The 25267-nt window shown below is 37.1% G+C and overlaps 2 protein-coding genes across 2 annotated transcripts in view; both read right to left on the reverse strand.

Annotated features, from left to right (window-relative positions):
• LOC109490533 (olfactory receptor 56A4-like) overlaps positions 1 to 25267 on the reverse strand; it is a 195089-nt gene that overhangs the window by 167235 nt on the left and 2587 nt on the right. The window contains exon 2 of the transcript XR_002143854.2: positions 13343 to 13384. The gene's annotated coding sequence lies outside the window, so the exon portion shown is untranslated. The remainder of the gene's footprint in view (positions 1 to 13342; positions 13385 to 25267) is intronic.
• On the reverse strand, positions 674 to 1763 carry LOC100476991 (olfactory receptor 52B2). Its single transcript, XM_002924984.2, has one exon. The coding sequence runs from the start codon at positions 1761 to 1763 to the stop codon at positions 795 to 797; it is 969 nt and encodes a 322-aa protein (XP_002925030.1). The 3' UTR covers positions 674 to 794.

A 25267-nucleotide genomic window follows, 5' to 3' on the forward strand; every position in this document is an offset into this window, starting at 1 on the left:
GGATACCTTTGATCCCTTTTTGTCTTCCGATTGCTGTTGCAAGGACTTCTAGTACTATGTTGAATAATAGGACACACACTCTTCTGATTTCAAGGAGTTTACAGTCAATTAGGGATACAAATAAATAAATAACCCATTACAATTCACTACAAGCATTTTGAGATTTGTACAAGATGCAATCAATATACAAAGACAGGAGCCCGGATTGCTTGGAAAAGTCAGGGAAGAGTTTGCAGGGAAGGTAGCTCTTTATCTGAAATTTGAAGAATGAACAGTTTTCCAGATGGCTGAAGGGCATGCATGACTGTTTTTCAAAAACACCTGCCATTGTAAAAGTGAGGAGAAGTCTACTTGAATCTGTACAAAGAATCAATGCACATTTGAAGATTAAAAAAAAAAAAACTGGAACCCCTTCAGATGTTAAATATAAAATTATTTTCATCCATGTGTTTATAACCCACTTCATGGTGTGTTCAGTTCTCTGTTTCTGGAGTACGTCTGCTCTACTGAAGATACCAAATGTTCACATCAGAGGCATGTACACTTAGTTATTATCTCTGGGTTGTGGAGAAGGGATACAAGAAGAGAAGAAGATAAAGCAAACAGAGAAACAGGAGAAGGATGCAAAGATGAAGAGACAGAAGAGGAAAAAAAGAAAAGTTGGAGGGGGATGATGACAACGAAGAAGGAAGAGAGAAAGGAAGAGAAGTAAAAGCCCTCTCAGTACAGAAAATCTCTGTATTTCATGCCTAGTTTCCTTGATAAAGCTTGGAGTGCAGATTCATGCAGAGCCATTAGCCCAGAGGGGAAGCACAGCACCAAGTCTTGATGTCAAAGAACCAGTGGGCTACACCCTCCCGGATCTGCTTAGTCTTCACACCATAGACGATAGGGTTGAGCATTGGTGGCACCACTACATAAAGATTGGCCAGCAGGATATGGACATGTCGAGGAATGTTGCGTCCAAAGCGGTGGGTCAATAATGTAAAGAAGGATGGAACATAAAACATGAGGATGACACAGAGGTGGGAGCCACAAGTGCTGAGGGCCTTGTGCCGGGCATCCTGGGAGGGCAAACGAAACACTGCTCGGAGGATCAGTGAGTAAGACACAGCAATGAGGATCACATCCAAGATGACCATGACAATGGGCACTGAGAAACCATACCAGATGTTAATGGTGATGTCAGCACAAGCCAAGCGGGCCACTCCAATATGCTCACAGTAGGAATGGGGGACGATGTTGGTCCGGCAGAAGGGCAGCCGCTTCAATAAGAAGATCACTGGGAAGATGATGCAGAAGCTTCGGGTGACAATGGCCAGAGCAATCCTTCCCACAACACGCCACGTTAGCACTGTTGTATAATGCAAGGGGGCACAGATGGCCACAAAGCGGTCAAAGGCCATGGCTAACAGGATGGCTGACTCCCCCACAAACATCACATGGACAAAGAAAACTTGGGTGACACAGGCATCAAAGGCAATGTCATGGGCATGGAGCCAAAAGATGGCTAGAGCTTTGGGTACAGTAGTGGTAGACAACAGGATGTCTGTGATGGCCAGCATAGAGAGGAAGAAGTACATGGGCTCACGAAGATTACGTTCTGTGATGATGACCACTATAAGGATGGTGTTCCCCAGGACAGCAGTGATATACATGAGGCAGAGGGGCATTGAGAGCCAAATGTGGTAAGCCTCCCACCCAGGGATGCCCCGTAGGACAAAAACTGCAGGATGGAAGATGGTAAAGTTGGTGTGAGTCATGATGCACTTGAGGGTCCTCTCTATAACAACTCAGAAGCTGAAGAGTCTGCTGAAAATGACAGGAACAGAAAGGACCCGTGAGTGTGTGCAGAGATCATAAAAGATAGCATCGGGTTCTATACTGTGGGACTCTTCAGTTAAGTTCTCCCAGAGAATGTTCATTTTTGGGTGTAGGAATGTAGGAAATTCTGACCCATGGTGCCCCATTAGGATGTAGAGCGTCCATGCCAATCGTGCTCTAAGAACTAGCAGAGGCTTCTCCTGCCTCCAGTCACCCTATTCCCAAAGTTTGGCCCCACTACATTTTTCTGACCTCATCCTACCATTCTACACAAGTGGCATTTGCACCCTTACCTGTTTTATACTTATCCCTCCCCCCAAGATTTTACTCCTTCTCTGTTTACTTAAATTTCCCTTCCCTGACTACGGACTCTGGGAAACAAACTGAGGGTTTCAGAGGGGAAGGGAGTAGGGAATTGGACTAGGCCAGTGATGGGTATTAAAGAGGGCACGTACTGCATGGAGCACTGGGTGTTATACGCAAACAATCAATCATGGAACACTACATCAAAAACTAATGATGTACTGTATGGTGACTAACACAACATAATAAAAAAATTTTTTTAATTTCCCTTCCCTTCCACTTCTACTTACACAAATTTTAACCTTAAAATACCTCCTTAAAATATACCAACTTGTAGTGACCTATGTTTATAACAACGAATCTCCTTCCTGAGGACCTATTAGCTTAATTATATTCTACCTTGATTATATTTAATCACATTAAATTTATCTGGCTATTACTTTGAACATTTCATATGATACTAACCTAATATCTTGGCATTTGTGGCTTCCTGTTCATGAAAATGGAGCACCAAACAGATATCCAGAAGAAGCCTAAGGTTGTATTTCTCCACTCTGGCCCAAATTCAAATCTTCCCTACAGGCAGCAAGGAATGGAGCAACCAATGAAATTGAGAGGGACCATATTCATTGCCTGCTCCTTGTGACTTCTCATGCTCCTCCCCAAATGGTTCCATAATGGTGTGTCTAGTCTATATCTCCCTATCCTTAAGAAACACCCCCCCCACAGAAAGGAAAACTATTTTGAGTACAAGGAATCAATACACTTCCCTGCGGTTCCATTAATATAGCCCTCCTCCTGCCCACTTGTTTCTTACCCTCAAAAAGGTTCAGATCTCCCTTCTGCTAAGAAGGGTTAAGCATAAAGTCCTCTCTCCTTAGCTTTTCCCAACTCTCAGGTAAGATTGGTTTCCTGCTGAAGCTCTGGACGACCTGTTAGCTATTAGGACTAGAGAAAGTATGATTAAAACTCTGGAAAGGAACACGGATAAAAGGGACAATAGAAAGAATAAGGAGAGAATCAAGAGTATAAAGTTACCAAATAAATACTGGATGGATCTACTACTGATAATCAGAGGGCCCCATGGAGGAAGGCATCCAAAGGAATGAAAGCACCAATTTATGAGTCTATCCCCCTGCCCCTATGCAGATGCACTTGCTCAGAGCATGATGGGCTGCGTGGAGCGAACAATGGGACTACAGGTGGGTACAGAAAATGGAACAGGGCCAGATCCAGAGAAGCATGGTCCCCAGGTGAGCTAATAATATGACATCTTTCAAGGCAGTATATTTTAAATATTCATTCAACTTCTATTTAGAGGAGAGACTGAGCTTTCCTGGGATAAGCACAGAGAAAGGCCATTGATAGCATTGCTCTGCCTCTATTCTAAAGCACTGGACCCAAATTTATATAACAAAAGCCCCACCAGAAAACAAATTCTTTTTCCTTAGAAGAAAATTTACTGAAAATTTTCCCCATCACTTCTCCCAACCCCATTAGTTATTCATACATCTCTTCTCAATAAAAGATACCTGATATAAGTCCTCATAAAAACAACTCTGGCTCTCTACTATAATTCTAATGATGTTTTAAAACCTCAACAGTGAGACTGCAAAGGCAGGGCAGAGAGAAGGGCAACGAGACCTGGATGGCTGTTACCGAGGTTCCAGAAAGGTTACTGTGTGTGAAGAAGGACTTTCATTTCATTCAATGGCTTCTGAGGGCCCCATCTCAGCCCTGCTGAGGGTTCTCAGCAGGAGGGTTCTAGGCTCATTTAGGAAGAGGGATGAGAAGAGAGGAAAGTCACAGGCACTAAGAGGCACATCCAAAATCTCACTGAAAGTACCTCCCAAAATCCTAAGAGAATATCTAGATGAGTGAGAAAAAAAGATTCAGAATGGTAGAGAAGGGGCAGGGAGTCATACTGAGCGGGAAGGAACAGGTGTAGTAGGTGAGGACACCAAGTTCTAGAGCCAGACTTCCTGGGTTAATTTCCCAATTCTTCCCTGACTAGCTTCAGGGCAAGTCACTTTACTCTGGCACACCTCCATTTTTTCACTTGTAACATGTGGGTAACAATGAACTGCATGAGATAATCAGGAGGATTAAGTGAGTTAGTTCAGATAAAGTGCTCCAAAGACTAGGTGATTAGTCTTGTTATTATTATTGGTAAGTCTCTTTGGCTATCATCCCATTGTTTTTTTCAATAGGCAAAACACATTAACAAATATTAAGCAACATTAAAGTCCTATTCTTCATCCAAATATGACCAAAGGAAATTCCTTTCCCGGGAAAAAGAAGAGTGAAAGGGATGGGGAAAGTGGCCAATGAGAAAAAAACAGCCTGAGAACAGACCTCTCAGTAGGACCTGGTGTCACAGAACCAAGACCCGAGGGCTGGGTGGTGCACAAGCAGGTCCTCCACTGACAGACTTAGCTCAGGTCACAGCTATCTGGCAGGCTTCCCTTGAGAGCTTTGAAAAACACCCATCTGTCTCAGCAGAAACAGAGACTGTCTCCATCATTTATAGAATGCTGGGGGCAGGGCAGAGTGATGGGAGTCAGAGCTTCAGCTCTAGAATCAAGGAGACACAGGAGCGAGCATTGGGGGAAGAGCCAGTCCAGGCTAAGGTGAAATGCATTTCTTCCCTGAAGCTCCTGAGCTGACTTTGCTGTCTCCTTTTCCTTCCAGGGTCTTCTTTCCTTCCTGCGAGTCCCAGCCAACTCTATTTTTTGGTTATGCCCCTTCTCTCTTTAGGGGGTTATATAAAAGCCTTTTATGTCTTCATGCAGTCTAACACTGGAAGACTCTCCTGACATCAGAGGGTTGCACATCACAAATCGCATTGGATACAATTGTTAGATAACTACATAGGAGTTGAGTCCATTACTTTTTTGCCTAGTTGTATTATGTAGATATTTATTTAAACAAGTAGTAACTTTATTTTGCCATTTTCTTTGTACATAGGCTTCAGATCTCAAGTGTTTTTCACCACTTTTAGGTTCTTTAAAAGGTACAGGCTCTCCACACGGAAGCCACATCCCTAATGGATAAAACAGCTTGTCCCTCACCCTAGGTTATAAGGGTGGCCCCTGTTTGCAGCACAATATATTGGAAAGATTAGTTATAAGATGTGTCACAAGGAATTCTTTTCAATACATAAGGTGAATGTTTATCTTTTTAATAAATTGGAGCAAATGCAGATTTATATACCTAATAACCTCACTCTTGCTCACATGCACTTAAAGCCAGCATGTAAAATCTTTTCATTACCTAAAGCCAGTGTTATCTATACTGCAGAGGTACTGATATACCCTTAATTCACTGACATGATGACTCATGTTTTTTAATAAATAAACATCTCAAGAAAAATTTCCACCTACCCATTTGTTTCACTCCCAATAAGCATTGTGAAGATTTTGTAAAAATCTGAGTAAGCATATGGTGGTGTACCATGTGTAAATATCATCCACCATATTCGTATGTTGTGATGACAAAATCATAGAGAACCCAGCTCCAAGGCACAATTTCTTGTCCCAATCTCTATACCTGTTCTGCAAAGTACAGGATGGGAGACAGAATGAGGACTTTCCTGGCTTATCCAGATTACCAAGAACAGTTTCCTCAATAGTCCTCCTCAGTTTGGGACTAAGAGTTCACAGCACTAAGCACAGAGTCTGGCACATCATGGGTACTTAGGAAATATTTGAACAAATGAACCATGGCAGTAGCAAGTTAATCTTTCACCCGTAGCTTTGCCTGTTTCACCAACGTACTGATCAAAATCTGAGCCATTTTCATGATTAGCCCCCACTGATAAACTCTGTTTTGGCACAGTCTGATTCTAACTGCTCTATGAACTGCCCTAAAACATTTATCAGGGGCACCTGAGTGGCTCAGTGGATACAGCATATGACCTGACCTCAGGGTTGTGAGTTTCAGCCCTAAATTGGGTGCGGAGCCTATTCAAAAAAAAATTTTTTTTTTAATCAAGAAATCTCTTCCCCCACATTCTCCAGTACTTTCCCTTGCCCCATTCTGCATTCCCATTCCTAACCAGTGCCACCTCCTAGTCCAACTGACATCTCCCCCTGTGCCCACCCTCCCCACCCTGTGGTCGGCCATGCTGCAATCCCTCTCTTCTGTCTCATTCCCACCTCTCTACTTCCTCTCTCCCAGCTCTAGTCTCTGTCCTTCACAGATTCTCCTAAATACACAAACACTCACACTCACCACTCCTGCCAATCCCTCCCCCTGCCACCCTCAATGCTCTTAAACTCACCTACTATATCACAGTATCAGCTGAAGGACTGAGAAAATGGTAGAGCAGAGCATTGCTCGTTCTGAGAGAAGAGGAATGAGAAGAAAAGAGAAAGCTGGAGACTGATCATGTTGGCATGAGGGGGTGTCACTGTTCCCCTCTGTTCAGGGTGCTTATATTTGGACTGAGAAGACACATGCTTCCTTCTTCTGGAGGCAGGTGTCAGAGTCACCCCTGGGATCATTAAACATGGGGTCAATGAACTAAAGGAGAAAAGAAAACTCTTCCCCCAATGCCAACAGGGAGCACAAACTCTAGGGATAATTAGTGACTCCAGACAACACACGCAGAAAGTATTTGAAGACACAGCATAAGAGCAGTGACAGAAATCCCAGCAATAACATAATAACAGTTAAATGAGCCCTTACTACAGCCCTGTCACTGTGTTAGGGCTAAATATAAATTATCTCATTTAATTCTCAGAGCAATCTAATACGATAAGGACCATTATAACCATTTGGCAGATAAAAAGGTAGAGGTTGAGAGAGACCAAGTAGCTGGTAAGAAGAGAAAACAAAAGCCCCCAGGTGAGCACGTCGAATGTTCAGACTCAGTCCAGAAACTCTAAGAGAGCTAAGAGAGAAAATTTTGAAGCAACCCTGCAAGATCAATCACTCAAGGTAAGTTCAAGAAAAAAGATAATAAATTAAAGACTGATCAAAATGTTTATACCATTAAAAGCAAAATTTATTTTGTGTGAGCACTTAATTAAAGTTGGGAGGAGAATAATCCTTCCCAACTCATCTTGTAACTTTTGGAGCAAAAAGTTGCTAGGGACCCCATAAAGAATAAAGAAAATGACATCAACCTAGCAATCCCACTTTCAGGTATTTACCAAGAGAAATAAATCATAAATTCACAAAAGCCTTGTACACAAATGTTCATGGCAGCTTTATTCATAGTAGCCAAAAACTAGAAACAGCCTAAATGCCCACCAACAGAAGACTCGATAAACAAATTGTGATATATTTACAAAATGGAACCCTGTTCAGCAATTAAAATGAACAAACTTCTAAAACATGCATCAACACAAATTAAACTCAAGATCATTATGTTGAGGGAAAGAAGCCAGACCCAAAGGCTGCGTACTGCATGATTCCATTTATAGGAGGTTCTGTAACAGACAACAACTCATCTGTGGCGACATAAATCAGAATGACTTCCTCTGGGCTGGGAGGAAGCACAGGGAGTTTCTTTGATGAAAATCCTCTACATATGGAGACGTCTGAGTTTCATGTGTGTCCATATTTGTCAAAAGAAGGATTTTTTGAAGCATCAGAAACAATGAACAATGAAAAGAGCAGAAATATAGGTAAATTCTTCTTCTCATGAGTTTTTCATTTCACATACAAGTTAAAAGAAAAATAAAAATACCAGCTGATACTCAAGATAATGATATTTAAAAGTGGGAAGAGCAAAGGGACATCTAAATGGAACTGGTTTTCACACTTTACTAAAAGTGGTGAAAAGTTGATACCAGTGGACTATGAGTCATATATGTATGTTTCAATGAAACAACCACAAAGAAAACTGTACAAAACCATACACTCAAAACCCTATAAATAAATCAAGAAGGAATCCTAAGAAGGTTCAAATAACCCACAGAAAGGCAAAGAAACGGAAGCAAAAGAGACACTGAAGAAACAAACAGAAAGCAGTAAGATGGCACACTTAAGCCCTTCGCATATTAACAATTACCTTAATTATAAATGGTTTCAGTATACCAATTAAAAAACAGAGACTGAATTTAAAAAAAAAAACACAACTCAACTAGATGCTGAAAATAAAAGGATAGAAAAATATCATGTAAACATCAAAAAAAGTAGTAGTAGTTATATTAATATCAGATAAACTGGACTTCAAAGCAAAGAAAATTAATAGTAACAGAGATACATTACATAGTGATAAAAGGATCAATTCACCAGGAAGATACAATGATCCTAACTACATACACACCAAACAACAGAGCCTCAAAACACATGAAGCAATGAAAGAACTCAATGAAAAAATAGACAACTCACCATATAATTTAGAACTTCAACAGCACTCTCAGTGTTAAAAGTTCTATCTCAGCAACTGATAGAACTACTAGATAGAATATCAACAAGGAGAAGGGAAACTGACCAACACAATCGGCCGACAGGATCTGATTGAAATGTATAGAACACTCCACCCAACAACAAGAGAACATACATTTTTTTTTCAAGCACCCCTGGACATTTATCAAGACAGACCTTAGCCTAAGCCATAAAACAAACCTCAACAAAATTTTTTGAATCGGATCTCTAATATATTGAGTCCGATGTCTAATATTTATCATTTCAGAGATGTATACAATTATACATATATAGTTAGGACAAATGCTTGAAAAAAGTGTACAGTCTGGTCTTTATATAAGCGTGGAAATATGTATACGAACATTTTAACAATGAGTAAGTTCTTTAAAAGATGATATTAGGAGTGCTTTTTATTTTTCTTTTTTGCTTATTCCTACATTCTAACTTTTCTACAAGAGTACGAGTTGCATTATAAAAATTTTGCAGTTTATGTTTTAGAAACATATGTATAATCAACTGAACTTTAGTGTTAATCCAGGCTATTTTTTTGAAGTTCTCTTTAATGTGTGTGGTGAACCATTTGTTAAGTCAAAGAATGTGTGATAGCATAGTAATATTAACTACTGACTTGTCCACATTATTGGAGTTGCTTCCATCACTCAGTTGGTTAAACATCTGCCTTCTGCTCAAGTCATGATCCCGGAGTGCTGGGATCAAGTCCGGCATCGAGGTCCCTGATCAGAGGGGAGTCTGCTTCTCCCTCTCCTTCTGCCACTCCCACTTGTGCTGTCTCTCTCTCTCAAATAAATAAATAAATAAATAAATAAATAAATAAAGTCTTCAAAATAAAATAAAGCAATGCTATTAAAATGGGTACTTTACCCACTTAATATTATTATTTATTGTGGAAACTAGAAAATGTTCCCTAGGTCACAAACATGAAAAATATTAAGGATAAAGGTTATAAAATATACTACATTTTGGAGGACTCAATTTTATTTTTTAAGGAATAATGGAACTTGTTGCAGTTCCATTAATATTTTTTTAATTAACTACCACATAACGGCAACATTATCACATTCAAATACCAAAAAGAAGCATTCTTAAATCATTGGAATTTATTGGTTTACATAAGAAAAAGCCAGGGAGATAAAACACTATAAATTAGTAATGATTGTGTTTTCTTTTGTTGAGATTATGGTGGCTCTATTTTCACCTTATTAAAATTTAGTATACTTCTAGGCATTCCCTAAAAAACTTAAAATACACATTTCTAAAATAATGTAAAAAAATTATTAAAAAGTGATGTTTAGGGGCACCAGGGTGGCTCAGTCAGTTAAGCACCCCACTCTCTGCTTTAGCTCAAGTCATTTCTCAGGTCCCCGTGTTGGGCTCCATACTCAGTGGGGAGTCTGCTTGGGATTCTCTTTCCTCTCCCTCTGCCCCTCCCACTTGTGCTTTCTCTCTGTCTCAAATAAATAAATAAATCTTAAAAAAAAAAAAGTGTGATGTTCAATTTTGTATGGCAGTGTGACTGGGCTAAGAGATGATCAGAGAGTTTGTAAAACATTATTTCTGAGAGCACCTGGGTGGCTCGGTAGGTTAATCAGCTGCCTCTTGATTTCAGCTTTGGTCATGATCTCGTGGGTCATGAGATGGAGTCCCAAGTAGGGCTCCAAGCTCAGTGCAAAGTCTGCTTGAACCTCTCCCTCTACTCCTCTCCCTGATTGTGCACTCTCTCCCTCTCTCAAATGAATGAATGACTGACTGAATGAATCAATCAATAAATAAAATCTTTTTAAAAACAAAACATTATTTCTGGCTTGTCTGTGAAGGTAAACCTGGAAGACATTCAAGATAAATATCAGACAAAGGATGAAAACTGTGCAAGAGAGGCATTAAAGAATACGACATACTCCCTGAATAAGGATATATTCATCATGACCAAGGAATATTGTAAGCTTGAGTAGAGGCAGAAAATAAAGCCAGATTAAATTAGACAAATTGGGGTCACAACTCTGTCGAATTAAAAGAATTGAAATCACATAGATTAAGTTCTCTGACCATAATGGGATCAAACTGAAAGGCAATAATAGAGAGAACAGAAAAATCTCTAAGCAGTTGAAATTAAACAACACACTTCAAAGTAAACCATGGGTCAAAGTGGAAGTCATCAAGAAATTTTTTAAAAACATAGAACTGAATGGAACTGAAAACATAAAATATTAAAATTTGTGGAATATTACTAAAGCAGGGTTGAGGGGCTATTTTCTGCATTTTTATTCAGATATAATTGGCATATGTCTACTCTCTTGGCAACATTCAAATATACAACAAAGTAGTGTAAACTATAGTCACCATGCTGTACATTACATCCCCAGGGCTTATTTATTTTAGAACTGGAAATTTGTCACTTTTAACCACCTTTAACCATTTCACCCATCCCCTGCTTCACACCTCTGGCAACCACCAGTCTATTCTCTGTATCTATGAGCTCAACTTTATGGTTTGGTTTTGTTTTCAGAGTCGACATATTAGTGAGATCATAAGGTATCCGCCTTTCTCTGTCTGACTTATTTCACTTAGCATAATGCCCTCAAGGCCCATCCATGTTATCACAAATGGTAGGGTTTCCTTCTTTTTTACACTGAATATTATTCCAGTGTGTGTGTGCATTACATTTTCAATCCAATCATCCACCAAGGGATGAGAGGGACTCCTATAACATCAAATGCCTACGTTAAAAAAAAAAAAAAGGAAAGATCTCAAATCAAGAATCTAAGTTTCTATCTCAAGAAAGTAGAGGAGGAAAAGGAAAATTAACCCAAAGCAAACAGAATGAAGAAAATAACTAAGTTTAGAGCATAAATTAATTAAGTGGAAAATGAGAAAAATAGAGAAAAACCAATGAAATTAAAAACTGTTTCTTCAAAAACAATTAAAAGAATTAATAAATCTCTAGCAAAATTGACAAAGATAAAAATTGAAAAGATACAAATCACCAGTATCAGGAATGAAATGGAGAATATGTCACTATAAATTCTATTATTACTACAGATAATAAGGAAATATTATGAACAACTTTATGCTCATAAAACTGAGAGTTTCAGAGGGGAGGGGGGTGGGAGGATGGGCTAGGCCGGTGATGGGTATTAAGGAGGGCACGTATTGCATGGTGCACTGGGTGTTATACGCAACTAATGAATCATGGAACTTTACATCAAAAATCAGGGATGGGGGCGCCTGGGTGGCACAGCGGTTAAGCGTCTGCCTTCGGCTCAGGGCGTGATCCTGGAGTTACGGGATCGAGCCCCACATCAGGTTCTTCCTCTATGAGCCTGCTTCTTCCTCTCCCACTCCCCCTGCTTGTGTTCCCTCTCTCGCTGGCTCTGGCTGCCTCTATCTCTGTCGAATAAATAGCTTTAAAAAAAAAAAAAAACTTAAAAAACAAAAAAACCAGGGATGTACTGTATGTTGACTAACATAATATAATAAAAAAAATTATTATTAAAAAAAACTAATGATGTACTGTATGGTGACTAACATAACATAATAAAAAATTTTTTAAAATAAATAAAATAAATTTGACCATTTAGAAGAAACTGACCCATTCCTCTATAACTCTTTTTAAAATCGAATTTTCTTAATTTTTTTTTAAATTTTAGTTAGCTAACATGCGACGCTATATTGGTTTCAGGAGTAGAATTCAGTGATTCATCACTTACATACAACACCCAGTGCTCAACACGACAAGTGCCCTCCTTATATCCATCATCCACCTAGCCCGGGAGGTGGGGAAAAAAAGAAAAGAAGAGAGAGAAACAAACCATAAGAGACTCTTAAGGATAGAGAAAATTTGTTTTTTAATTAAAAATATTTTGAAAAAGAAATCTTCATGCCCAGATGGTTTCACTGCAAAGTTATACCAACTTTAAAGAAGAATTAACACCAATGTTTACACAATCCTTCCCAGAAAATGAAAAAACAGAAGACACTTCCCAACTCATTATAAGGCCGGTTTTATCCCGAATCAAAGACAAATGAAGACGGTGGAGAAAAGAAGATTACAGACCAGTATCTCTTAAAATTCCTCAACAAAATACCAGCAAATTAAAACCAATAATGTATTTTAAAAATCATACACCACAACCAAGTAACATTTTCTCCCAGGTATACAAGGTTAGTTCAACATTCAATGATCATTCAACATCATTCATCAAATCAACAGGCTAAAGAAGAAAAATCAAATAATCATATCAACTGAAGCAGGAAAAAGAATTTGGCAAAACTCAATATCCATCATGATAAAACTTTCAGCAACTTAGGAATGAATAGAGCTGAACAGCCTCAAATAAATAAATAATATCTACAAAAACTGACAACTAACATCATATCAATACTAAAAGACTGAATGCTTTCCCTGTAGGTCAGAAACATGGCAAAGATAGCCATTCTCACCAATTTTATTAACATCATACTTGAAGTTCCAGCCACTGTAATAAGACCAAAATAATAATAGCAATAACAATAATAATAATCCAGATGGGAAAAAAAGAAATAAAACTGTCCCTATTTGCAGATGGCATTACTGTATACATACAAAATCCCAAGGAATCTGCAAAAATATGTATACTCCTAGAATGAGTAAGTGAATTCAACAAAGTTTTAAACTACAATATCAACACACAAAAACCAACCACATTTCTATATGCCAACAAAAAACATGTGAAAGCCAAAATTAAAGATACAATACCATTGAGATGCTAGAACAGTAGATTTCAACCCTCAAACAGCCATTGAAACACCAATTTTAATAGCCACCCATAGACAAAAGTACCTTTGTGGGAGCCCAGGAATCCACCTGAAAGTTTCCAGCACCCTGTTGGAGCAAAACAAAAGAAAAAGAATAAAGGCATTAGAGGGTAAGAAGAATAGTTTCACTTTAACTACATCATTCCTTCCCCAAGACAGTACAGCTCAGTGCCAAGAGAGACCCCTTCAGTTCACAGTCTCTCCCACAAGAAAAGAGAGAGTTGAAGTCAACACCCAGTTTCCCCAGCCTTGTAAGGACATTGCCCAAGAGGCCCACTTCTGCCTTGCCCCATCCAGAACATAAGGAGATCAGCGTGGATGAATAGTCTGGGGACAGCTATGAGCACAGGAAAGGGAAAGGGGCTCTTAACCACAAATGCAACAATCTCAGCCAAAATTCCTACTAACTGGCTTGCAGTCTCCACCAACAGCCCATCCATGAACCCTGAAGGACACTTCACCTGTGGACTCCCCGAAAGTAGCTAGCTAGTGTGTGCCTCAGCATTTCACGAGTCCCCCCATAGCCAGCACCCTGCACTCCTCTGCAGATCGTATGTATGAGCCTCCACAGACGGCATACAGATATCAGCAGTCAACTAGATTCTCCTGGCATGGAAGAAGGTGCACAATACTTCAGGCTATCACCCTAAGAAAAATAAATGGGAGACTCTTAGCACCCAGCCTGGCTTGGCAGGATCAAGAGAAGACACACAATCCTAAGGATTTCTTCTCAAGAGAGAACAAGAAAAACAGAGCAGACACATCCTTAGGAAAGGTCTTAAAGACCCTCAGAATCTCTGACCAGTCCGACTGGTGAAGATCTTTCTCTCCTGAAGCTAGTCAGCAAAGACTGGAGGAGGTGATTGCTTCTTCAAATATGAAGATAGAAACTCAAGGCTTAGGACAAATTGAATGAAAACACAACAAAGCAAAATTTATGGGATGCAGCAAGAACAGTTCTAGGAGGGAATTTTATAGCAATAAACCCCTACATCAAAAAAAAAAAACTCAACCTAAATTTATACCTCAAAGAACTAGAAAAAGAACTAAGTCCAAAATTAGCAGAAAAAATAATGATTAGAGCAAAAATTAACAAAAAAAGACCAGAAAAACTATTTAAAAAGATCAACAGAACTAAGAGTTTATTTTTTGAAAAGATGAACAAAACTGACAAACCCTCAGGTACATTAAGAAAAAAAGACAGAGGACTCAATAATGAAATCAGAAATGAAAAATGAACCTACAAAATAAGGAGGAGCTATTACAACTGATGCCACAGAAATACAAAGGGTAATAAATAATTATATGTCAACAAATTGGATAACCTACAAGAAATGGATAAATTCCTAGAAACATTCAACCTACCAAGACTGAATCATGAAGAAATAGAAAATTTGAACAGACCAATGATGAGTAAGGAGGTTGAATCAGTAATCAAAATCTTCCCAACAAAGAAAAGCCCAGGATCAGAAAGCTTTACTGGTGAATTCTACCAAACATTTATAGAATACCAATCCTCAAACTCTTCCAAAAAATTGAAGAGAAGGAAACACTTCCAAACTCATTTACAAGCCCAACATTATTCTGATACCAAAACCACATAAGGACATTATAAGAAAAAAGAGGAACAGGCCAATATCCTTGATGAAGATAGGTACCAAAACTCCTCAACAAAATACTAGCAAACTGAATTCAACAGCACATTAAAAGAATGATACACTACGATGAAGTGGGATCTATTCTTGGGATGCAAGGATGCTTCAACATACACAAATCAATAAATGTGCTACACCACATGAACAGAATGAAGGATAAAAATCATGATCATCTCAATAGATGCAGATGCAGAAAAAGCATTTGACAAAATTCAACATGATTTTTTAAAAACTCTCAATAAACTACATATAGATGGAATGTATCTCAACATAATAAAGGCCATGTACGTTAGGCACAGGTAATATCATTCAACAGTGAAAAGCTGAAAGTTTTTCCTCTAAGATCAAGAAAAAGACAAGGTGCACACTTTGACAACTTCTAATCAACATAGTACTAGAAATCCTCACCAGAACAATCAGGCAGGAAAAAGAATAAAAGTCTTCCAAAACAGAAAGGAAAAGGTAAAATTGTCTGTTAGCAGATGACATGATATTATAGATAGAAAATTCTAAAAACGCCACACACACACACAAAAAAAAAAAACTGATAAAAATAATAAATAGATTCCGTAAAGTTTCAGGATACAAAATCAACATACGAAATCCAGCTGCATTTCTATATGCTAACAGTGAACATCCAGAAAAGAAATTAAGAAAAAAGTACTATTTACAGTTGCATCAAAAAGAATTAACTACTTAATAATAAATTTAACTAAGGAGGTAAAAGACCTATACACTAAAACCCATTAAACACTGATAAAAAAAAAAAAACGGAAGAAGACACAAATAAATGGAAAGATAACCCATCTTCATGGATTGGAACAATTAATTTTTTTAAGATTTTATTTATTTATTCAACAGAGATAGAGACAGCCAGTGAGAGAGGGAACACAAGCAGGGGGAGTGGGAGAGGAAGAAGCAGGCTCATAGCGGAGGAGCCTGATGTGGGGCTCGATTCCATAACGTCGGGATCACGCCGAGGCAAAGGCAGACGCTTAACCGCTGTGCCACCCAGGCGCCCCACAATTAATATTTTAAAATATCCATACTACACAAAGCAATCTACAGAGTCAGTGCAATCCCAATCAAAATTCCAATGGAATTTTCACAGAAGTAGAAAAAGCAATTCTAAAATTCATATGGAACCATAAAAAAACTATAAAGAGCCAAAGCAATCTTGAGCAAGAACAATGCTGGAGGCATTGCAATTGTTTCAAATTATATTATAAAGCTATAGTAATCAAACAGTATGGTACTGATATAAAAACAAACACATATACCAATGGAACAGAATAGAGACCCTAGAAATAAACCCATACATATACAGTCAACTATCTTCCACAAAGATGCCAAGAATCCAAATTGAGAAAAGAACTTCAATGACTGGTATTGGGAAAACTGGATATCCAGATGCAAAAGAATGAACTTGGACCTTTATCTTACATAATACACAAAATCAACTCAATGTGGATTAAAGATTTAAATGTAAGACTCGAAACCACAAGTTCCTAGAAGAAAGTATAGGGAAAAATCTCCTTGATATTGGTCTTAGCAATGATTTTTTGGATATGACACCAAAAACACAGTCAACAAATGCAAAAATTAATAAATTGGATTACATCAAATTAAAGGGTTTCTGTACAGCAAAGGAAACCATCAAAACAATGAAAAAGCAATCTATGCAATGGGAGAAAATATTTGCAAACCATATAGCTGATGAAAGGTTAGTATTCAAAATATATAAGGAACTCATACAGTCAATAGCAAGAAAAGAATCAACTTAAGTAACAAAGGGGCAATGGACTTGAATAGACATGTCTCTAAAGAAGACACACACAGAGGCACCTGGGTGACTCACTCAGTTGAGCATCTGCCTTCAGCTCAGGTCATAATCTCCAGGTCCTTGGATGGAGCCCCGAAACGGGCTCCCTGCTCAGCAGGGCATCTATTTCTCCCTCTCCCTCTGCCCCTCCCCCCCCACGCTCCTGATTTCTCTCTCTCTCTCTCTCTCTCTCTCTCTCTCAAATAAATAGAAAATAAAATCTTTAAAAAAGAAAAGAAGACACACATATACACACAAAGCACAAAAGAAGACACACAAACAGCCAACAGGTGTGTGAAAACATTTTCAACATCACTAATCAACCGAGAAATGCAAATCAAAACCACAATGAGATATTGCTTCACACCTGTTAAGATGGATAGCATTTTAAAAAGCAACAGATAACTAGTGTAGGCAACAATGTGAAGAGAACCATGGTACACTGTTGGTCGGCATATAAATTGTTATACCCATTATGAAAACTATATGGAGGCTCCAAATAAAATTTAAAAAAGAACCATGTGATCCAGCAATCCCACTTCTAGATACTTATCCAAAGAAATTAAAACCAGGATCTTGAAGAGATGGCTATACTCCCATATTTGTTATAACATTATTCACAATAGCCAAGATGTGGAATAACCTAAATGTTCATCAGTGGATGAATTGATAAAGAAAATGTAGTATAAACATACAATGGAATGTTATTCAACCTTAAAAAGGAAGGAAATCCTGCCATTTGCAACCACATGAATGGACATCATGCTATGTGAAATAAGCCAGATACAGAAAGACAAACACTGTGTGCTCTCACTTATATGTGGAATCTAGAGTAGTCAAACTCATAGATTCAGAGTATAAAACGGTGGTTGCAAATGGCTGGGGTGGGGGAAATGGGGAGGTGATGGCCAAAGGATACAAAGTTTCAGTCATGCAGATAAATAATTTCTATATATCCACCATTCAGCATAGTGCCTATAGCTAACCATCCTGTCCTATCTACCTAAAATTTGCTAAGAGTGTAGATATTCTGTTAAGTGTTTTTACACACACACACAAATAATAATAAAGGGGACAAGAGAACACTATGGGAGGAAATTGATATGCCTATGACCTTGATGGTGGTGATGGTTTCATGGGTGTATACTTACACCCAAACTCATCAAGTTGTATACATTAAATGTGCACCACTTTTAAATGTCAACTATACCTAAAAAAACTGGTTTAAAAAATACAATTTACAATCATTCCCAAGAAAACGAAATACTTAGGTAAACTTAGAGCATGCATACGATCCATGCAGAATATTACAAAATGTTTGTTCAAAAGAAAAAGAAGACGTAAATAAATGGAAAGACATACTGTGTTCATGGATTGGAAGATAGAATACATTAAAGCTGACAATTCTCCCTAAACTGGTCTATAAATTTTAATGAAATTCCTATCAAAATCTTATTCAGGATTTCTTTGTAGACATAAACAACTTATTCCAAAATTTATATGGAAAGATACAGAATCTAGAATAGTTAAAACAGTCTTGACAAAAAGGAGAAATAAAGTAGGAAAAATTACTCTAGCCATTATTAAGGCCTACTGTAGTATAGTAGTAGTCAAACAGGGTAGTATTGGCGAGGAACAGACACACAGATCGATAGATCAGAAGAGTGAACCAGAAACAGACCCACACAAATATGCCCAACTGAGTGAAAAAGCAGTTCAGTGGAGCAGCCTTTTCACCAAATGATACTGGAGCAATTATATATCCATATGCAAAAAAAAAAAAATTATTCCACCTAAATTTCACCCCTTATACAAAATTTAACTCAAAATGGATCACAGGTAAGTAAAAAACATAAAACTGTAAGAACTTTCAGGGAAAAAACATGGGAGAAAATCTTAGGGATCTAGGTCTAGGCAGAGTTCCCAGAGTTGACATCAAATCTCAGTCCATAAAAGGGGAAAAAATAAGTTGGACTTTGTCAAAATTTAAAATTTGCTCTGCAAAAGACCATGTGAAAAAAGATGGAAAGACAATACAGACTGGGAGAAAAATATTTGCAACCACGTGTTTAACAAAAGACTGCTATCTAGAATATGAAGAACTCTCAAAACTCAACAGTAAAAATAACAATCCAATTCAAAATTGGCAAAAGACAGGAAGAGATATTTCACTAAAAAGGATATACAGATGGCACATAAGCACAAAAAAACATGTCTAACATCAATAGCCATGAAGGAAATACAAATTAAGACCATGATGAGATACTCAAATACCCACCTCTTAGAACAGCTAAAAATACAAAATAGTGACAACACCAAATGCTGACCAAAACGAGAAAAACTGAATCACTCATACATTGTTGGTAGGAATATAAATGGGACATCCTCTCTGGAAAACAGTCTGGCAGTTCCTTATAGAACTAGAAATACAACTACCATAGGACCCAGAAATTGAACTCTTGTGCATTTATCCCAGACAAATAAAAATTTATATTTACACAAAAACTCATACATGATTGTTCATAGAAACTTTATCAGTAATAGCCAAAAACTGAAACATCCCACATGTCCTTCAACGATTGGTTCAACAAACTTTGGTATATCCACACCATGCAATATCATTCAAGCAATAAACAGGAATGGAGTACTGATTCATACAACAATCTCAAGGGAATTATGCTGAGTCAAAAAAGCAATCCCAAAAGGTTATATACTGTATGATGCCATTTATATAACATTGTTTAGATGACAAAGCATAGAAATAGAGAAGAGGTAATCAGTTGCTAGGAGTTATAGGAAGGGATGTAGGAAGGAGGGTAGGAAGTAGGTGTGATTGTAAAAGGGCAAAAAAAGGGATCTTAGAGGTAATGAAACTATAATGCATCTTGACTATATTGATGTCAACTTCCTTGTTGTGATATTGCATTATAATTTTGCAATTTGTTACTACTGAGTGAAACTGAATCAATGTTACACAGGATTTCTCAGTATAGTTTCTTACAACTGCATATGAATGCGTAATTATCTCAAAATCAAAAATGTGTGTATATGTTCATATACAGCTATTTAAAAAGAATACATTAGTGCTATATCTATTGACCTGAAAAATATACAATATATTACTATTAATAGTAATATATAATAATATATATTATATATGATATATAATATACTAATAGTAATATAGTAATATATTAATAATATATACTATAATAATGTACATTAATATATTAGTATACTATATAGTATATAGTATATATAATAATATATATAGTATACTATATACTATATACTATATAATACTAATAATATATTAGTATATATACATATATAGTGTATATATATATCCTAATATATTATATAGTATTATACTAATTATACTAATATATTATTAGTATATTACCATTAGTAGCACCTAAGGGTAGTAGTTGATAAAAGTAAATGCTCCAATAAATATTTGTCAAAATGAACAAAAGGAAATTTCATAAAATATACTATTTGATCTCAAAATTACAAAAATTAAAAACTAAAAATCTAAGTGTCTGTATAAGTACATATGAACTTGGAGGAAAGTATAAAAGTATGCAAGTATGCAAGATGTTAACAAAAATTACTTAGGAGTAGAGCAGGGGTTGGAAAGAGGACAAGATGAAGAGAGATTATTAAATCTTTTCTTTATATGTCTTTATAACTCTGGTTATAGTAAGCACCTGTGAAATTTGAGGATTTAGGAAAGAGACAATTTTGAAAAGACATTTTAAAAATATTTTTAGAGTTTTGGAAAAACGCAAACAACCCAATACAATTAAAGTCAAAGAATATGAATGTATGAATGTAGGATGCTTTTAGCACACGGATATTCAGTTTGCAGTTTGCAAAATGAGGCAAAGGCAGCTCTTATCTGCAGGAAGTTGTGGCAAGACCCCAAGGTGAGAAGAAAGCCAGAGGTCAGTGGTGACAGACCAAGCACAAGAAGCACTGAGAACGAGGAAGAGAACTCTGTGACAACATATTCCCCAGACTCAAGAGACAATCCATACCCAGGCTCCCTAGACCCCCAGACGATTGTATGGCATTGCTCCCTCTACACAGAAAGGGAGAGGGATGGGCTAAGAACACAAACACAAAGTGACTCTCAAATACAGAAAGTGGCACTAGCATGGTTCATGGTGCAGAGCAGGCAGATTTGAGTGGTGTGAACACTGAGATAGAACTGACATTTGCAATGAATCCTCAGGCCAGGTCAGTGACACACTTAGAGTGTAGCGACTTCTATGGGGGGTTATACATGCTTTCAGTGCACAAGGGAAGGAAGACAAGAAGGAATGCTGGCCAGGGAGTTAGGGAACGTTGAGTGTTGTCTTTAGGGAAGCTGGAGGGCACAGCTGCAGGTCTTTGGGAAAGAACTATGTGGCATAAAATTCACAATGGAACTACAGAGGAGGGGCAGAAATAGCATCATGCACAGAAGCTGTAATGAAGAGAAAGAAGGCACTGATTTGGGTAGATGCAAGAATATTCAAGTAAACTTAGAGGTTAGGAGAAAAGCTATCTTACATACCTACAGATTTTAGGCAAAGCAAGGTGGCTGATCCTTTGACCTAAACTGGTGCATTGGTCTAGGGAAGGAAGGAGAAATGCAGCCTAAGGAAGAAATGAAATTACCTATGATAATAAAATGGAAGCCAACCTGACTTAGTTTTATGAAGCCAACGTAACGCTGATACTGTGTAGTCATTAAAAGAATCCATTTTGGACTCACACTGACCTGGATTCAAATCCAAACTCGTTTGAAGTTTTGTGATCAGAAGCCAACTATCCGCATATCAGTTAGCTTATTTGCAAAGTGGAAATAATGATAGTACCTACCTCAAAGGGATTATATTGAGTGAGATGATACATGTATAGTGCTCAGTCCAGTGTCTGACTCACGGTAAGTGTTCAATAAGTCACAACTTGGGAGATAATACCAAAAGTTGGCAAGAGCGTAGAACAACTAGAAGTCTTGTACAATGTTTTTGGGAGTCCGAAATGGTACAACTATTTTGGAAAAGCATTTGTTAGTTTCTTATAAAGTTAAACATACACTTACCGCATGATATACCAATACCAAAGTATTTACCCAAGAGAAATGAAAATATTTCTACACAAAGATTTGTATGTGAATGTTCACTAAAGCTTTATTAATAATAGTTAAAAAATGAAGACAACTGAAATGTCCGTCAGAGGAATAATGGATAAATAATTGTGGAATATTCATACAATGGAAAACTATTCACCTAAAAAAGGAATGAGCTAATGATACCTGCAACAAAATGGATGACTCCCAAAAACATGTTTAGTTACAGAAACCATACAAAAAAATAGTACATACTACATAATTCCATTTATATAAAATTCTAGGAAAAGTAACACTAAATTATAAGAACAGAAAATATACCATTAGCTACCTGAGCCTGGGACTGGGTATAAGGAATTAACTGCAAAGAGTAGCAAGGGAACATTTTGGGATGATAAAAATGTTATATTTCTTGATTGGGATGGTGCTTATATGAGTGTAAACATTTGTCTAAACTCACCAAATTATACACTTAATACGGGTGCATTTACCCCAATAAACAGATTGTTAAAACTATAAGAAACCAAGAATAAATTTTCAAAAGATGTGCACTATCATCACGGAGAAATCTTTAAATTTTATTGAAGAAGACTTGAATAAATGATAAGATATAACATATTATGAATGGAAAGATTCCATATTGGAAAGATATTAATGGTCCTAAATTAATTTATAAACTAAATTCATTCCCAACTAAGATCCCATAGGATTTTTCATGGAACTTAGCAAAGTTATTCTAATAATCATGTAAAAGAATAAAGGCACAAAAATAGCCAAGATGTTTCTGGAAACACACACAGAGAAGAATAAGAAAGAGTGACTTGTCTGCCAGTTACAAAGATAATTATAGTAATTAATATTGGTGAGGAATTAGCAAATAACATTAATGTAATAAAGACATAGCCTAGATCAAATCTATTATATATAGGAATTTAGTATATAATAATTGTATATCATTGCAGAAAAGTACTGAAAGAACCAAGTTTCCTTTTAAGAAAAACAAATAAATCTAGATTCTGGTCTCATGTCATACACACAAAAATAAATTTCAGATGGATTAAAAGAATAAACATAAAAATATCTAAACACGATAAAGTGTATAATAATATCTTTACAATCTCAGGGTAGCAAAGAACTTATTAAATAATACACAAAAGTACATGCCATGTATGTGCTTTTTATTAAAATTCAAATTTTCTGTAAGACAAGTGACACCATAAACAAAATTAAAAGATAGTTAACAGACCAGAAGGTTGTATTTCCAATGTAAAACAAAGGATTAGTATCTAGAATATACAGAGAAAGTGTACCAAAAAAAATATATGGGGGGAAGACAACTGAACAGAAAAATGGGCAAGCAATGATCGGACAATTTACAGAAGAAGAAACATAAATGACCAATAAATATATTAAAATATAAATTAAAATAATGAGCTAATATTTCTAATTAACCAGATTCACAAAAAGGTAAGAGCCTGATAATATAAAGTGTTGTCAAGGATGTTAAAAAACAGGATCTTTCATAAACTGCTAGTGGGAATACAAGTTGGAGCAACTATTTTGAAGAACAATTTGACAATATCTGCTAAAGATGAAAATATGCATATCTCATGACCCAGAAATTCCACTTCTAGATGTATAGTCTAGAGAAATTCTTATACATGTGAAAAAGGACGCATGTACAAAAATATTAAATATCAGTATACATAGCAAAATAGCCAGAAACAATAAGTCCACCAATAAATAAATAAATAAGATTTGGCATAATGATATGCTATAAAACCATGTGGAAATGTAAAGGAATGATAAAGATCTGTATATCTGCATAAACAGAACTCAAAACAGAATTTCCTGTATACAATAAGAGATAATTTATGTTAATGTTTAAAAGCACCAGCTAGCAAAATCATTAAAAACTGAATTAGAAAGATACACCAAATTCATGATAATTACAGTCTCTAAGGTGAGAATGAAACACTATAGGAAATAAAAGCAACTTTAATTTTATCTTTAACTTTTGTTGCCTTGATTAAAAAGGAACTGAAAGCAAGTGGGATTAAATGGTAATAATGATCAGTTCTGGATGTCTTGATAACATGTACATTTGTTATTCTTTGTACTATATATATATATTACCCATTTCTCAAATACAAGTATGACAAAAAAAAGTAAACATAATGAAGTATATTGGAAACAGGGGTATCAGTTGTGAGACTGCTGCAATATTAGGTTGTGGGGTATAGAGTGGGACATACACCAGTGGGGATGAAAGGCAACAGATACACGAGCTCTTAAGGAAGTGGGCCTTGGTGGCTATGTGAATGTAATGATAAGAGAGGCCGTTTCCCCATTCATAGTACTGTGTTTGGCATGTAATGAGTTCTTAATAATGTTTGCTGGATTCTGTGGATGACATTAGTACTTTCCCGGGTTGTAAGAGTTTCAACCATGCAATGTGAGCTTAGAGGAAGGGAGGTAAAGGTGGGAAAAAATAAAGGCACTACCTATTACCTCAGTACAGAACTTTAGGGAATTAATTTTTTGAAAGATGGCCCCAAAAAACACAGTCAGTTCCAAAGTCCCCTTCTAAATGCTAGAGAACCTTTAGAGGGAACTACTTATCTTCTGCAAGGAAAGACTTCGGAAGACTATCCCACCACTGGTCTCCTCAGCCAATATTGGTCAAGACATTTAGCCAAAAAATGCCTCTTCCATGCCTCACATTGAAGGAAAAGAATGACTGGACAAGTTAAGTCATGGGGTGGGGGTTGTTCAGCATCATAACCCAATTCTTCTGTCTTACAGTGTCACCTGGGAGACAAGCACAGGAACTGTGACCTCAGCATGCAAGAGAACACTGGAGTCACCACTATCTGTGGTCAAAGATAGAGTCAATCCGAAGGACTGACCCACTGCAGAGGAAGGGAAAATGGATAAAGACAGCAGACAATATTATAGGAGAATTGATAAAAACTAGATCTGAGCTATTCCATACCCCTATCAGAACCTGACTTCTACCAGATCTTATTATAATAGGGAGAACAGTTCCCCTCACAAGTTTACAACCTCAGTGCCAAAATATCCACTATATCCTAGGTATTGGGGTGTCCCAGTACCCCCAGGGCTTTATGGATTATTAAAGCTGTTTTCATGGAAGCACTGGATGGAGGAGAGAAGTGAAGCTAGAAGACCTAGAAAACAGAGCGGTGTGGTGGTTTCATGTCATCCACATCTCCACAGGATAATGGAGAGCCACCTGATCTTACCTTGGGCTTATGGAGTCTCTCCATCCCTCCAGAAACTGAAGGAAAGTGAAGCTTGGGCTATTGTGGTACTAGTGGTCAGAGAGGGGTC

Source organism: Ailuropoda melanoleuca, chromosome 8 (genome assembly GCF_002007445.2).
Source record: "Ailuropoda melanoleuca isolate Jingjing chromosome 8, ASM200744v2, whole genome shotgun sequence".
In the NCBI taxonomy this organism is placed as follows: Eukaryota; Metazoa; Chordata; class Mammalia; order Carnivora; family Ursidae; genus Ailuropoda; species Ailuropoda melanoleuca.

Bases quoted from the DNA above. Each gene is read 5' to 3' on its own strand.
- LOC100476991 (XM_002924984.2), bottom strand. From the start codon at position 1,763: ATGACTCACACCAACTTTACCATCTTCCATCCTGCAGTTTTTGTCCTA.